The 17160-nt window shown below is 41.1% G+C and overlaps 1 protein-coding gene and 1 pseudogene across 1 annotated transcript; one reads left to right on the forward strand and one right to left on the reverse strand.

Moving 5' to 3' along the window:
• Positions 1–4918: 4918 nt before the first annotated feature.
• LOC147439461 (uncharacterized) lies at positions 4919–6103 on the reverse strand (annotated as a pseudogene).
• Positions 6104–6223: 120 nt separating this feature from the next.
• On the forward strand, positions 6224–7645 carry LOC147439462 (germin-like protein 5-1). The gene is made up of 2 exons (XM_086484018.1): positions 6224–6778; positions 7595–7645. The coding sequence occupies exons 1-2, from the start codon at positions 6224–6226 to the stop codon at positions 7643–7645; spliced, it is 606 nt and encodes a 201-aa protein (XP_086340144.1).
• Positions 7646–17160: the final 9515 nt, after the last annotated feature.

Consider the following 17160-nt stretch of genomic DNA (forward strand, 5'->3'; position numbering starts at 1 on the left):
TGACAAGAAGTTTAATGTTTTGCAGAGGGATGTCGTGGACCGATTTATCTTAGAATGCAATGACTGCAACACACTTAACTCATTTGGCATGAGCAAGATAAGGTATTCTTCTATTCAACAGTCTATCTCCTCCATATTTGTGAAGAAGGGAATAAAATCCAAGCTGCTACCAACAACATCAAGTGTCTGAAAAGAGAGACTTCAGCTCAACAATGCACAAAACAACTTCCTTGGTTGTCGCATTCATATTCAAAGTACTAACAAAGGCCAATGAACAGCTACAACTTATTTTTAACACAACAATATTTTCATGGAACTTAAATTATTGCAGACAAGAATGGTAGATTTCTACCGTGTCACATTTGAAGAGACTGGCGGTGTGCTACATTTTGACTTGAAGCTAGAGATTCTTAAAGAGAAGAAGCTAGAGAAAGTGACAATGACATTGATGAATATGGCACTTTTGAAATGTCCTACCAATGATCCTTTATACTTCAGAGTTCAATCAGAAGCCAACATATGGTGGCTGGGTGATTTTGAGGTAATTCATTTTCTTTCAACCCTTTAACTAAAATAATACATTTCATTCACATCACATTAGGATAAATCTTGCAGGTAAAGAAACAAGACATTTGGATCTTCAATCAAACCCCCATTCTTGACATAGTTGACGGACAAATGAATCGAGGAAATGTGTTGTTTGTGGATTGGAGGGGAGACTTTCAAGTCCAATGGAATATTGTAGGTGACCTCAAAACACTGAAGTATATGTCTAATTGTGGAATGAGGTGCAATTTTATAAAATCTCCATGCTTGTTGTGCATGGAGTTTGCAAAGGTGATGGACCCAAAGTGGTGGAGAAAGGCTCCTACTCATCACAATGAAGACCCTAACTTCCTCCTAGTTCTGGTAATTCCACTTGTTAATGTCCACATTTGTACAATGCATTGTCTTTGCAGAATTGTGGAGAAGCTAGTATATCTCTACATTGGATTTGCTTGGAATTCAAGAAGTCAAGTGAACGCCAAATGGCTCTAGAGGCCCTTCAGTTAGCAATGTTAGATATGGATTTTCATGGGGGCAATGTCAAAATCCAACATGACAAGAAAAGATCAAGCAACAAGAAGAATATTCCTTCCAAGCCATCCATTGGCAATGTCAAGGCTCACAGATTTTTATCTAAACCACTAGGCATAAAATATGTGAAGTTTAGAAAGCGTGAAAGATATATCACTCCACTTACGTTAGCAGAGGAATCCCAATCCTTGAGCGAGTACTTCCGAGCGGACAAGAAACCGAGCGAGCATAAGCAATGAAAAAGATTAGATCAAGATCTCAATAGTCACTCTATAGAGGATAGTGTAGCAAAGTAACCATGTTGCATCTCAAATAATCTCAAACAAAAGAGCCATACTCTTCCTTTAATGTGTTCACACACACACACACACACACACACACACACATTGATACACATTCATATCCTTGCTTCGGAACCATCTTGCTGAGCATATTCCAAAACTCTATTTGTGCAAACTTATTCACCATGGTAAATTCACATGTTGCAATTTTCATAAGTTCATGCACAAATAGATCAAAAGATGGTAACTCAAATGCCACATGTCCATCATAATGCATAGGTAGCTCTTGAACTTGAATGATATCCATTGCTTGCTTGAGTGCCATGTGTAGGCTGCTTTGTGAAGGCATTGCATGTGGTATACCAACTACTCTAGAGGGACCATCGGACTATTCCTAGTGTGTCCTTCATTCCAATGCCTTGTGTGCTTTCAATAGGAATGCAAACCTTCTAGAATTGACATTGGCCATGATTGAGAAGCAAGATTTGTTCACCACTAGCCAGTTCAATAGCCTTTATCGTCACCTGCTCTCCCATTAGAGCTAATGGATGCAAATTGAATGCATTATTATTTCATAACGTTGTATCACAAAAGATATAGAAAGTGCATACATGCTATTGTCAAACATAAGAACAATCTTGTGGCCACATTGTCGTCCATAAATGGTTATGTACCTAGCCATGTTTGAGTGCACGATGAGGAATTTCAAACTCCAAGCAAACCTTTTCGAGAAATCATGAAAAAGAGCAAAACCCCACAAGGTACATAGAACTTAAATCATAATAGAAATATTTAGCATCAAATTATGTATTACAATCTATCTATCATTGTCTCTAAACGTCTAGAGCATTCTTTATGGAGACTTTAATCATCCACCCTTATATTAACTCCTTGATTATCCAAGGTTATGCTCCCTCCTCTGAATCACAGCTTGTGGTCATCAATATTAAAGCCATGGTAGATGCTTGGACAAGTAAGTGTGTGTGTGTGTGTGTGCGCGTGCAATGTTGTGGAGGGGGGAGGAGGGTTTCTCAAGACATAATACTATGGCAAGTGCTTCTAAGCAAATTATAGAAGAAGTAGATTTGGTAGATCGTATTTGTAGGTTGGAACCAATATGAACAATGTGTATTTGCAATCTTTGGTGCTAGATTGTACCTTATTGAAATTGGAGATAATTGTATTTGGGTGAGTGACTCCTTTTAGTCTAGCTCGCAAAAAAGATCTTTCAGCGTATAATCATGACACTTGAGAAACGAAGAGGAAAAGGAAAATATCTCTTACATCACATACTTGAAAATAATAGTTTTCATGGACTATGGACTCTTTTAGAGTTTTCATGGTGAGTTGCAAAAGAGGAGGCCCCAATCACGAGGACTTTGTGGACAAGGGCGGGAGAGGTGATGTAGATCATAAGGTACTGTCAAAATGAATGATAATCACCACTTTCATGCAACATCTTGGCAATCACCTCTTATGCAGTGCCTTCACAATCACCTCGGCCCCATCTTTCGAAGATAACCAAGATGAAGAGTTTGGGTGTGTGTATGTGTGTGTGTGTGTGTGTGTGTGTGTGTGAGAGAGAGAGAGAGAGAGAGAGAGAGAGAGAATGAGGTTTGTCTTCCACAGTTGTAGGATCACAGCCGAGGAATCTTTTCTCAAACACCAGTCTTTCTGATCGAGCATCAAAAATGACTTTGATGCGCCGATGTCCTTGTTCAGCAATCCCTACCTCCACCTTCTTTTAGAGTTCCACAAAAGTGGGCCTGACTCCACCATTGAGCAGCGAGCTCTACATGGAAGGGGTGTTCATGCTCTCAACCAATCTAGCCAATTATACTCTCGCTATCTCTCTCTCTCCTCTCAGACTCAGCGTCGCCTCTATAAGTCACTCACAATGCTTGAAAAAACCTAGGTTTAGTGTAACCCCACCTACAAATCTTGAGATTTACCTCTAAATTTTATAGTTGAAGCTGAGAAAACCTCCAAAATTTGAAAAACTTTAGTGTAAATTGGTATAAAAACCTTCAAATTTAGTCAGTTTACCTCTATTGTTTCTAACATGTAGGTTTGACAAGTTTCTGGAGAAAAGGTTTTTTCGAGCACTGGTCACTCACTCTCAGCGGCCGAGTTTAGTGAATTTTCAGTGTCGTATCTCTTGTTCACTCATAGGGCTTCTCTCTGCCACGCACTTTCAGTCTCACAAGCAAGTCTCTCTCTCTCTCTCTCTCTCTCTCTCTCTCTCTCTCTCTCTCTTTTGGAAAAAACTTTAGAAAGACATTTCAAAAACATCAGCTACAAGCCTGTCCAAAAGACTCAAAAGTCCCTCAACGCCCATCTTATTGATGGCTTCAACCACAGTGGCAATGCTCGTAGCATGTGTCTTCTAAGAGTTCTATCATAGAAGTCAAAATTCATGAGCCTTCTTCCTCTCTTGGCTTACGCACTAATTAGACACCTCTTCACTTCCTAACAGCAGGAACATTGGTACGCTGATTCTGGTTCTGCATATCCTCCTTGCGTCTAAACCTCTGTGGTGGCTCCCGAACTCTTCTTGTTGTGTGGGATCTTACACGGACAACGTGAGAGTGAATGGCGCATAAAACACAGTACTGTATTTTAGCGTAAAGCTTGGGTTGTGTGTACCCATTATAAACGAAAGCATCATGCACATCTCACAGAGAAGCTTGCTCAACAATGTTACTTACAAGAAACCGCTGGATAGCCTTGTCCTTGGGTACACATCGCCCACAGTTGTGGCACTTGATGGATTTGGTGTGGCCTCTTCCATGCTTGTTTTGTCCACCATTGTGGCACTTGACCGTCATGACTGCTTATGCAATTGCTTCTGCTTCCTCTTCGTCGTGGAGATCTCTCTCTCTCTCTCTCTCTCTCTCTCTCTCTCTCTCTCTCTTCTAGTGATATCTTTGGCTTATTCTGATTAAACACCAATTTCAGGTGTTGTGCAGCATAAGGGAATTCTATGTTGACATGATAAGACATTAAACTTGCATTGTGAGAGAGCAGACATTGCTATGCGAGAGAAGAGAGAGGAGAGAGAGAGAGAGAGAGAGAGAGAGAGAGAGAGAGAGAGAGAGAGAGAGAGAGAGAGAGAGAGAGAGAGAGAGAGAGAGAGAGAGAGAGAGAGAGAGAGAGAGAGAGAGAGAGAGAGAGAGAGAGAGAGAGAGAGAGAGAGAGAGAGAGAGAGAGAGAGAGAGAGAGAGAGAGAGAGAGAGAGAGAGAGAGAGAGTTAAAGAGACCTGGCAGTTAACATACAAGAGAGGATGAGCCAGTGCTTACACAAGAAGATTTAGAAATTTTCTTGTAGGAAAACGGAGTCTTTTCTAGTGTTTTTCATACAATGAATAACATCATGAGCTTCTGCTCGAGAGGCACCGCATACCTAGCTAGGTACGATTAGGGGGGGCCGACGATCCCCTGCCCCCAATCGTACCTAGCTAGGTATGCGGTGCCTCCCTTACAGAAGCTCATGATGTGGAGGTAAGTCACAATGTAGGAATTATTATGAAAATTTGTCCAAAACTTCTTGTGAATTATAGCTAGGTGGAATCTAGCGAGCTAAGCCTGCAGGTCGTGGCCACCACGATCGCATGCCCCTTATCACAGCTGCCGCCATGGCCCTTGCCCTGGTTGCCTCCATGGCTATTGTTATAGCCGCCCTTGCCACCATAGCTGCCTTGCCACCTTGACCGCAATGCTGATCATAATCACCGCTACCCTTGCCGCCATAGTGTCCCTTGTCCCCACCCGTTGCCGGATCAAGTGCCGCAGAGCCGCAGAGCGTAGAAAGGGGTTGATCTTCCTGCGATGGCGACAAAGCAGGCGCCCCCTTCTCTTCCCAGCCAAGAATGCACTGCAAAACATCCTCCTCAGAGGAACTTACATGCTTTCTCTCACAAGGGATTCATATACGGGTCTGCCATCGCTGGGTTGTACCTGGCATGCTGAGTGTCTGGTGAGGTCAACTCCAAGGGCCATTGCAGGCCGAAAGCTGGCTCTCTCTCTTCTCCGGCATCCTCTTCATTGCTACTACTGCGTTCGCAAGACTCACCACCCCATCACCAAAAGCATGGCAAGAAGCAGCAGTCCCAGACCCTTGTTGCTAGTGAATACCTTGCTAGAGGTGGCGCAAATGCAAGTGATGGATTCTCTCTCTCTCTCTCTCTCTCTCTCTCTCTCTCTCTCTCTCTCTCTCTCTCTCTCTCTCTCTCTCTCTCTCTCTCTCTCTCTCTCTCAAAGACCGCGCGCTGGCGCGCGCTCTTTCAGAGAATTGATTTTTTTTTTTTGGGGAGAGAGAGAGAAAGTCTCTCTCAGCATACGTTGGGCAAGCGGGCACTCACGAGCAGCCATGGCAATTCATAAGAGGTCACCACCCTATCACCAAAAGCATGGCAAGAAGCAGCACTGCCAGACCCTTGTTGCTAGTGAATACCTTGCTAGAGGTGGTGCAAATGCAAGTGATGGATTCTCTCTCTCTCTCTCTCTCTCTCTCTCTCTCTCTCTCTCTCTCTCTCTCTCTCTCTCTCTCTCTCTCTCTCTCTCTCTCTCTCTCTCTCTCTCTCTCTCTCTCTCTCTCTCTCAAAGACCGCACACCGGCGCGCGCTCTTTGAGAGAGTTGATTTTTTTTTTGGGGAGAGAGAGAGAAAGCCTTAGCATACGCGGGGCAAGCGGGCACTCACGAGCAGCCATGGCGAATCATAAGAGGTTGACGAGCAGGCGGACATGATCACTGAAGTGTGCGAAGGGGAAGCCCAATAATATCGGGAATGTTTGGGCTTGCTTTAATAGAGTGGGCTGGCGCCCAGAGCTGGCATAGTAGGTAGAGCGATTAAGAAGTTAACCGCATGGAGAGATTTGATGCGCTCTCGCTTACGCTCCTCTCACTGCTTGCGGTGGGTGCAGCGGTGGTGAGCATGCGGGCAGGGGACGCAGAGCCGTTGCAGGACATATGTGTCACGGATTTGAGCTCAACGGTGAAGGTGAATGGGTTTGTGTGCAAGGCGGCCAAGCTGCAGACAGTGGATGACTTCTCCTCTACAGTCATCATCAAGCCGGGAAACATCAGTAGCAAGATGGGCGCGCTGATGACGCTGGCCAATGTGGCCAAATTCCCAGGACTCAACACCTTCCGAGTGTCCATGGCCAGGATTGACTACGCGGTGGGCGGCCTCAACCCTCCACACATCCATCCGCGCGCCTTCGAACTGCTCTTCCTGGAGAAGGGCTCTCTCTACGTCGGATTTGTCACCACTGAGAACAAGATCTTTGCCAAGACTATCGTGCAGGGTGACCTCTTCCTCTTCCCCAAGGGCCTCATCCACTTTCAGCTGAATGTGGGTGATGAGGCTGCCGTGGGCATCACCGCACTCACCAGCCAGAATCCTGGCACATCGCAGGTGGCACTGCGCTGTCTGGGTCCCACCAATACTCGCTATCCGTAGTGCCCAACCATCTCTGCAATGTCCCCTGTTCATGACCTCACCCTCAGGTCCTTGCTCACGAAGAAAACTCAATTGCTGAGTGCTCTCCCTTGCAAGCAGCGCTTCTCAACCCCACAGGCAGACTACTGCCTCGATCCTTTCCCTCCTCTCTCAGCAGCAAACATGGGAGTCAGTGCGTGATTTGCGATTCATACGTGCAACCCTGTACTTTGGTTTGAGTGTGCGACGAGTGGAATTATGGCTCCTTCCAAGGGCGCTGCCTCATCTGTGAGGTGCCGGAATTTCTGATGCCTACTACTGCAAAGAGTGCACCCAACAGGACAAGGATAGAGATGGTTGCCCCAAAATTGTGAACCTTGGCAGTGCCAAAACTGATCTTTTCTATGAACATAAGAAGTATGGTTTCAAAAAAACATAGGTCAATGCACTCTCGCAACCTTTTGCTTTGTCGTGCCTTATGAGGTTGGGGGGTGTTGCATACGTACAACTGAAATGTGTCATGCTTATTGTGGGCTATGATGGCATGTTCTTGCAGATGTAAGAGTGCAAAGAATGACACTTTTTAATTGTGAGGTTTGCGATAGGAAGAAGAAAAATGCATTGCTACAGCTGCTGCTCCTCGTGGGACTGAAATAGTAGCTAAACGTGTTATAATTATTGCTCAAGAACGAGTACTGCTGTGGTGGGCGCCTGTGCTTTCGTGTGAACACAGCCTCTGAAGACAACTAGAGCTGCTCATGATTAGTGCTAAGAGCCTTGTTAATCCGCTCTGAGTTTCGTGCAACATTTATCTCCCTTCCTAATCTCGAAGAGGGCGAGCTCTGACAATCAGATTCCTGTCCATTGAATGCATAATTAATACCACAATGATGAAGGCGACTGATAGAAACAGCAAAGATGCCATCATTTTTATTTATGATATTGTTATACTGCAGGTGCTCCTCATGATTGGTGGTCAGTGGCTACTCTCATAATTGCAATGTCATAATTCCTCTTATTAATCTGACCATGCAAGCCGCTACAGCACTCGATTGCCTTTTTCTTCTTCTTCTGCTTGCCCCTCAGTCCTAGCATTGGCGACAGGGTTTTGCTCCATGCTAGTGTGCCACATGAGCTCTTAGCTGGTTTCCAACCTGTAGATTCCTCTTCCTTCTCCTTATACATTTAAGAACATCAAGCACAATGGCAACATATCTCTCGATGATGTGATGAGATTGCCCGTGTGATGCATCCCTGTTCGATGGCAAAGGAGCTCGCTGGCACAGTAAAAGAAATTCTCGGCACTGCGTTTTTGTGGGTTGCTTTGTGGATGGGAAGGATCCCAAGGATTTGCAAACAGAGATTGACGATGGGGATGTTGAGATTCCAGAGAGTTAGATTAATTAATCTTAGGTAGGTGCCTCTCTAGAATGTAGCGCTGCTAAAGTAAGTTTCACTTTGTGGTACTACTACTGGGTTTTTCTTGCAAGTCATTTTTGGATAAACGTCAGCTTGTTATACTTCTAATGAGTGTATGCTCAACGTGGAGAGAGAGAGAGAGAGAGAGAGAGAGAGAGAGAGAGAGAGAGAGAGAGAGAGAGAGAGAGAGAGAGAGAGAGAGAGAGAGAGAGAGAGAGAGAGAGAGAGAGAGAGAGAGAGAGAGAGAGAGATCTAAGCATATTCTCTCACTTATTAGCGCTCTTCCTAGTGGACATACATGGTAGCTCTTGGTTTTGGCAAGTCTCTATCATCTGCAAAAAATGGGATTTCAATACGATGTAACCCTTTCCCTCATATGACTAGCAAGATTTCCTTACCACCTTGACTTGAGCAGACACAAGCTCAAAAGAGATTGAAATTTGCCGCAAACAAATTATGGCCTTCTAGACATCTACTAGATTTTTCCAAGCAATGATCGAAAATGGAAAGGAGTCACATCTTCCATCTTTGTGAACTAAGTTGTTCAATTGATCTTTATTTAAGTTTCCAAAAAAACATATTTTTTCTCGCAATAGTGACATGTATAAGGACGACTAGATTTGTATAATCATGATTGGGGAGTAATGGTGCTGACACTTATTGATTGGGTTTAGAGAAATCTCCGTCTCTCTCTGTCTGTCTCTCTCTCTCTCTCTCTCTCTCTCTCTCTCTGTCTTTGTGTGTGATATCTCTTTTTAGAAAAGAAGTATATATATACGTGAGAAATTCACTTGGTAACTTTGCTCGGTTTTGAACTTGCTCGGATAAGTTCACTCGATGTTTGGTAGAACTCACGTTAGCAAAGTTGAGTATCTTCAATGGAAAAAATTGCATCTCTTTTTGATGTGTGACAAAGATGCTTGGTCACAAGAGATACTCTTAGAACCATTCTTGTGAGTATAATCAACTATGTGGGTGTCTGTGCTTACTAACGTTTCTTCATTTGTAGAACATCATTTTCAACCATTTACCATACTTAATTCAAAAGTACGGAAACCCAGGCATATGGAATACCCAGGGCTTAGAAAAGTCTCATTACATGGCAAGGAATGCCTATTTCAAACACACATGGTGGATCTTGAGACAAGGCAAACAATTTAAAAGAGCTTTTCCAATGGTTCTATCGTAGAATTCTCATTGCATGAAGAAAAAGAAAGTATTAGCATCTTCTGCAACATAGGCAATTAGAAAATAACGCCAAAGAAAAATTAAACAGTCTGAGGATTTCAACAACTTTAGTGCTTGAGAGGGCCAAAGAAAGTGGAGAGAAACAACGGAATATAAGAACCATAGGTGGAGCAAGAGACTAAGTGTTTGACACAATATGTACTTTAATAAATTATGAGAAAATTAGACAGATGGTTATGTGTTTACCACAAAACATGTACAAATCTGCAATCTGCAATGCTTAAAATAACATGTACAAGTCACAAGCTGTGTTTCAACTTATTAAGATTTTAGACATATGTTCTAGCACATTTCCCTTGTATCTTATCATCATGTGTTTTCCATACTCTAAGAGTCCATTTGGGTTTTGTTCTCCTAAGGATAATTCCATGCTATCTAAGTGTACTAATATGCGGCACGACCACCTGTATACCCAGGATTATATCCAAAACACTCTCTCGTAAAAAAGTTTCAACAAGAATAACTTTGTTCGCGTTCTTTGGCAGTATCGATCCACCTAGGAAGTGGGATAGTGTCTTCAAGGAAAATGTTTCAAGAGTTTCCTCTTGCGACATTCCATTGTGAAATATCAGTATTGGTGCCTCGTAGATTTTGTCAAGATATAGTGAAAGAGCTACATCTCTTCCATGGTACTCTCGGGTGCAACAATGGAGAAACTCATCCTTTTCAACAATCCAAAACTGCATCCAAAATTGTGTTGGATTTAGAGAGACATTGGGTGGGAGGCAGGGATTACCATGAAAATCTCATCTTGCATCCATAGTTCATTCTTCCATAGGTCCATTGATCGGATCAACCCCTGTGTTGGGTGCTTATACCATTCCTCTACTTCTTCATTACTTGTTGAGGGCTTCAGACTGTTCCTGATTGCTTGAAACGTGGCCACATCAGGGAGTGTCTCCTTAAACTTTTCTACTTTCTGGAAACATAGTTTGAGGCACTCCAGTGGGTTGCTAGAGGCTTTCTTTGCCTCATCATCATTGTTGTCTTCATGAACAAAGCCACTTCACCCTTCGTGGAATTTGGATATGGTGCATAGTGCAAAGTCTTCCCTCAAAAAAAAAAAACTTTGAATGTCATGGAGGAAAATGTATGGCATGTTGCCAAATCTAAATTTTGGCACACCAGGATGCATCAACTCAGATTTTTTCTCATTCACATCCAAGGGTAGCTTGATTTTTGATGTTTTCACAGACAACATTTTGCATTGTTCAACCTCCTTTGCTTCTGTCTCAAAAGTAATAGTCTTATCTATCTCTTCCACTTCATCGTAGTCCTTCTTGACGTCCTCTTGTTCATCTACTTGTAGATCTTTTTCCTCCATGATTTCATCAGGGTTTTTCATAAGACTAGCAAATAGTATATTCAGATAGAAAAGAAAGCCAAAGGACTCCTGAGTAAGCTTTCACTCCTTTTTGTGCATAGGGCACCATAAGGGTCTGTATGATAATGGAAACTGATTGTATTTTCTATATGAAACTCCTTTGGATCACAATCTCTGAAGTGAACAACCACCATATCATCAACAATGACCCTGCCCTTGCAACACCTCTAGCTCAAACGTCTCTCTTTCAGGCTTTAAGAAATCGACATGTTGAGCTAGAAGATAATTAAGATTAAAGGTGGCGTTAAAGATGCCACATACATTATGAAATTCATCAGCTCCTGTAGATATTAGAAAGTTAAATAACCTTTCATCGTTGAGTGCATGTTCTTCCACAATAACTGTCTCTTTTTTCATCTTTTCTTGCTTTGAAGGTGGCCTACAGATAGTGCTTGATGAAAAGTCCACTTTCCTCTTTAGTGAGTTGAGCATGAACCTTGGGGGTTGTAGTGTCCTCTTGACTTGCATAAGTTTATGACTCCACCCTTGCAGCATCCACATCTGATTTCATGACAAGATCCTCTACGGCCATACCAAGAATCTCTAAAGGCTCACTGAAGTCAATATTTCTCTTCATTGAACCTATAAGAACTACAGTGAAGAGGCAACTGTGTGCTCGTGCCCAAAAAAACACTTCGGATCTACTTTTGATATCTTCCTTCTATGAGCTTTGATGCTTGGAAATTAGAACAAAAACTATTTTAGAAATTGCAAGCAAATACATATCAATATTCAATCTGTGTGTAATTAAAAATGACAAAAACACAAAAGGTATATGGATGTAGCATTTAAAGCTATATATTACTATATATACCATCCTGGTTAAAACACACACACACACACACACACACACACACACACACACACACACACACACACACACACACACACACACACACACACACACACACACACACACACACATACACACACACACACACACACAAAATTACATGAGTTATTTCACTTGACTCGGCTCTTAAATTGGACGAAAAAAAGCCTGGCTGGTTTTTTATTTAAACAACACGATCCCTTCATCTACATCTCAATTAAGCCGTCCATTACATGATCACACAAACAGCTGTCACATTAAAAACATGTGTCTGGACGCTCGGATAAAGGTAGGATACGAGTCGCCAAGACTACCCCATACTCCCGTGTGCGAGGTGTACTGTTAAAATATCCTCTTAGTGGATGGCCATAACTACGATACAAAAAAATCTTATGAGGAGGTAAGAACTGAGCTAGCAGGTATAACCGCTCTGAAAAACCTTGCTTCAGTGAATGTTCTATGTAATAATACTGAGGCCCTAGACCCAGAGCCTCAATTACCATCGCCAAACGAATATTGTTCCTGAAATGCTCGCGATCCCAAAGGGTCACTCGCGTCACTTGGCCATGATATGTCCACCACTTAGTTTGGGAAACAGGAGTTCCTAATTGAGGAAATAGATGACTTTCATAACGGAGTAAGGTTGATCTTCGAGTAGATTTGCTTGACAAAAGAAGATGTGCACTTGCTATGGCAAAAACCTGGTCTTGACTATAAGCCATAATATGTTAGATACACCTGAGGAACAAATAAGCTTGTGATGTTACTCTGGAATTGGTTTTGTAAAAATAACACATGTCTTTTATAGACCCACTTTTTGACTCTTAAACCAAATTAGAACTTATAAAGATTACCCGCAATTGACTTCTCTAAATAAGACTAACTCACACCATTGAGATCGGTGCATGTATACTGTATGACATAAGCTCACTGTATGGTTTTGTCGAATAACGAGGTATGTAGTATCACCCAGGGCTAGGTACAATAAACGCGCAACAAATTACAAACCGGGTATTGAACATGTGAATGGAGTATTATATGTTGCCAGGGTAAAAATTGGGGGTAGTATGACGTGTCCTTGCAATTTACTTAACTCTATCTCTACATTATACTCAAAAGCAATGCTCTGTAGCGTTTAGGTTTCTCTGCATTAAATTTTCGTGCTTCCTAGTGCACGCTACCGCCTGTGTATTGGGGGAAGGGTTTGCAGGCGTATATTGTATCAGATATTGCGCGACATAGCCTGTAACTTCCGGATCTTTGACTGGAGTAATCCCTGAGAATAAGGCCGTATTGGCGACCTCGATTGGGGGAAACCCGTCCAACTCTGTGTCTGTGGCGTGTCTTCTACAGATGGGCATCATCAATTATAAAAACATCTCAAGGTGAGTACTCATACTCACTTAGCATTGTGCTCTGTTAACACCTGTGTGTGCGGTCAAAACTGTGTGAGTTCGAATCTATTGAATACTGAGAGCTCAACATACCGAAAAAGACTGAAAAGGGGATTGTGGATGCTTCTTCATCTCCTAATCTACAGGTTAAACAAAGTTTTTTTGCTCTCAAGACTATTGAAAGAAACTATGAGCAAGAATTTGTGGCTTTGTTGAAAGTACTTGAATCTCAGTAAAATGTAAAGCTTTGTAAAACCATTAATTAGGCTCTGTTTTTTTGTTAAAAATAAACCAGGTTCTGGAAACTGGCTCTTCCTGGTTATGAGAAGAAATGTGAATGGCTCATTTAAAACTAAGAACTACCAGGTTTTTTTATGATTGATGGAAGTAATGAGTCTGGTTTCCGTAAAATATGCTGTAAAACTGGTTTTTTTGAGGAAAAATTTGTCCTTAAATTTTAAAAAAAGACTGTTAGGTCTAAAGGTTATCTTAACATATGGCTGCATTGAATATAGGATAGTGTGGTATCTAAAGGGAAATGGTTTGTATATATGGTTGATGATGCTATTATTTTTAAAAAATCTACTCAATAGGTGTAATGTACTTATGAAAGGGATACTGCAGGTCTTGAAAAAACCAAAAATTCACAAAAAATGAGCTGTAATGGTCTTATAAGATTGGTAGGATATTTTGGTTAGTTGTAATACTAGAGGTCTGAGGTACTTTGGGTAAGTTGACAGACCCTAGACTGATTCGTTTTCTAGTTCGGGTGCCTATTTTATTGAATCGGCTAAAGATTATTTTGAGGTCACTGAATACTGGTTTTGGAATTGTTACCCTGTCTTCTGATATGCTGTAGGTAGTGTGTGGCATCACATACCCTATTGTGGGAGTAAATATTGTGTTTGCAAATTGACTTGACCTTTTTTACCGTATTACATCACCTACTAGTAAGATTGATTTGTTTTTTAGTGCAGATGCCTATCTTACTGAATCGGCTAAAAGTTATTTTGAATTTGCCGAATACTGGCTTCGGATATGTTGGCCTATCTAAATTATAGACAGGGGGTCCATCAGAGCCTATATACCATAATATATACACAAGGAAAGACCACCTAACACCTATTAACCTAATAAGGAATTATAGGTAGTGGGTCCATCAGAGCCTATAGACAAAAATCTCCAAAAGTATCCTGGTTACCTAGCATTCTAGGAGAACCTTGTGTTTAGGACGTGTGTGTTGCTGTTTTTAAACTTATACTTATACACAAAAGAACACAATATTTCAAAAGACAGCTTGCTTTAGACAAAGGATAAGGATGCGGCACAAAAATGACTCAATCTAAGAATACTTTGAGGTATCATTGTAGTGATTTGTACATAAGATAGTCAAGGAAAACTTATACTAAAGTGACAAAGGTCAAGTTCGATGGTGACGGATAGCTGCAAAGCCAAAAAGATCCTAAGTAAAGATAGAGTCCTCACCTACATCCATATAAACAAGAAAACATATTTGTTAGCCTTGAATACATTTTATACGTGTCAACAAACCCTATCATTTGTTATTCATGTCCTACTTAGAACCTTTTTACACTTATATTTACCATCCATGAAAAGTTGAATACAACAAGTATCCATTCAAAAAAAATGTTATGAGTCATTCACAGTGAGATCAAGAGCCCATTACCCCTCCTTATCAAGTGTAAAGGTGTTTCTTTTTTAAAAAAACTCTTTTTAGACTACAACACAACTGGCCAACATCACATCAACCATTCCTCAAGTGTAAGCCTGTCATCACTAAAAGAGACCAGCAAAGTATAAACACAGCAAAAGAGACCAGTAAAGAAAAGTATAAGCAGAATCATTGAAGTATACACCAAAAACCAGTAAATCCTTTCCCTGATTTTAGATCATATCCATCCTAGATTTGATTAAATAGAACCTTAGAGTGCAAACTCTCGATCCAACTAGTTCTACCAAGATGATTTATAATTCAGCTAAGTATGAGTCAGCAAAGGAGACAAACTATTCTCAAAACATCAGTATAAGCTAAAGTTCTAATCGTAAGTCATAATCCTAACTATTCAAACCTATAGCTAGATTGAATTTCTTTAGTGTCATAATCTATGAAGACAGGACCCGGCTCTCAGTAATGTATTTCCATAGCATTCATTGTCCATGTAAGCTTCGACAACCAGCTGGTAAAGTTTAGTTAAACCAAAACCATAGCCAACCTCATTAACCACAACCAAACTAGCCAACCATCCCAAGTATAACCCCTACGTGAGTGAGAATATGCAAACTCAATCCTATTGTCCAATGACGAGAATCTTATCCCCTAATAACTAAAATGTAAATCTAAGGACTAGTCAAGATTCCTAGTAGCTATCAAATCAACAATAAAGAAGGAAAAATAGGATAGATTACAATTATAGTGCAAGTATAATAATCAGTAGCATGGGAAGCAATACTCAGGCCATGATCTTTACCTTTACATTAGAAGTAATAACCATCAGTGGCATGGTAAATAATTGCAACCAATACCAAAAGTAGGGCCTTAAGACTGTAGTAAAAAACTCAAAAAGAGTATCTCATTCACATCAGATGAGTAGATTCCAATATCAAAAAGTAAGTGATCTTTGGTTTTGTTATGATTTCTAAAATAGCAGGAGATCAACTCGAGTTTAGTTTATCCCAAAGTCCTAACGCACCTTGCAGATTTCCAAAGTAACCGAGCCCTAGGCAGGTTATGAAATAACCGTCACCAAGGTATGCAACATCGGTAAGCCAAGAGTGTTAGTAAGCAGGTGAAACAATCCAAGCCAGCATTTGGTCAGCATCATTGAGAGAAATATATCTGATTTTTTCAATTAATCAGAACTACTACGAGAGTGAAGGGGCATATCAAGAACTACCCACCCCAAGGGTGTAAATGATCCAAGCAGACCACAAATAGACCAGCATAAACTTAGTGTCAAAAAGTGGAAAATTTTACCCAAATCTGAGAGGGATCAATGGGAAGGATCCAACATTGCTAAAACAATCCCAAAAGAAATTATGTTAAAGTAATCAAACCACAGGTTCTCCTTAACGTAGTAAGTGCAAAACAAAAGATAATTGAGATTATAACCTTATAAACAATAGCATGCGGACAATATACAGCCCAAAGATTCCTAGAAGCATTCCCTCAAAGCGATAATGACATCGTCACCAACCAGTTCAGGAAGCAACCATCAAAATTACAACCCAAAATTGTGTGTTTAGAAAAAAAAAAGAACAAATAGATCAATTCATAGTAGGGAAAATGCATCACCGCAGAAGTTGAATCAATGTGGGGGATCCTTTAATGTTAAATAAATCAGATTAGAACTGCCACCATAACAAAATCAACAATATAAAGAAATTTTGGCACCAACCTAAGAATAATCTCCCTTCTCAAATATTTCCATAGCAAAGAAGTACACCACGATCACCCTCTCTCATGGAATGCAACATAAAACAATTATTGAAGGGTAAGTGAGGGGAGAAAGCCCTCAGCTTTGGTTAAATAGGTAACTTATCCACCCTCATAGTTTTGAGACCAAGAAGGCACCCATGTAGCACCTTCAAGATGGGATCTAGTAGGGCAACTTGAATAATGTTCCAGATCCCACGAATCTAGCAGCATTGAAGGCATTGGTTGTGTGAGTAATGCCAATGCTTTAGTACAAGGAAGACCACCCATACACAGGGCTTGACATGAGTATAGAGTCTCAATGTGTCACGCGAAATCTGAGGATGCTATGCATAGAGCGGAAAAGGAGGAGACTTCAAGAAATATGCTACTGATCTTGTCATCAAGAAAAATAGTGCAGCAAACAGTATTACAAGTGCATAAAGAAATGTGCGAGGAAGTGGGCCATAATGAATGCTCTGTTTAGCATAATGTCACTAAATGCTAGGCATACAACCTCTTACAAGGGTGGTTTCACACCTAAGGGAAATGCTAATTGTTAAGGGAAGGTCACATATATGTTTAAAGTTAATAGTCAGCAGGGTATCATCAAGCACTGCTTAAAAATGATTATAGCTTAAGCTATTATAT

This window comes from Adiantum capillus-veneris, chromosome 16 (genome assembly GCF_014529385.1).
Source record: "Adiantum capillus-veneris isolate H3 chromosome 16, ASM1452938v2, whole genome shotgun sequence".
Classification (NCBI taxonomy): Eukaryota; Viridiplantae; Streptophyta; class Polypodiopsida; order Polypodiales; family Pteridaceae; genus Adiantum; species Adiantum capillus-veneris.

What these genes read in the sequence shown, in the direction of transcription:
- LOC147439462 (XM_086484018.1), top strand. Translation starts at nt 6,224, where the DNA reads ATGGAGAGATTTGATGCGCTCTCGCTTACGCTCCTCTCACTGCTTGCG. An exon ending in ATCCTGGCACATCGCAGGTG is followed by an intron (nt 6,779 to 7,594) that starts GCACTGCGCTGT and finishes ATCCGCTCTGAG; the next exon opens with TTTCGTGCAACATTTATCTC.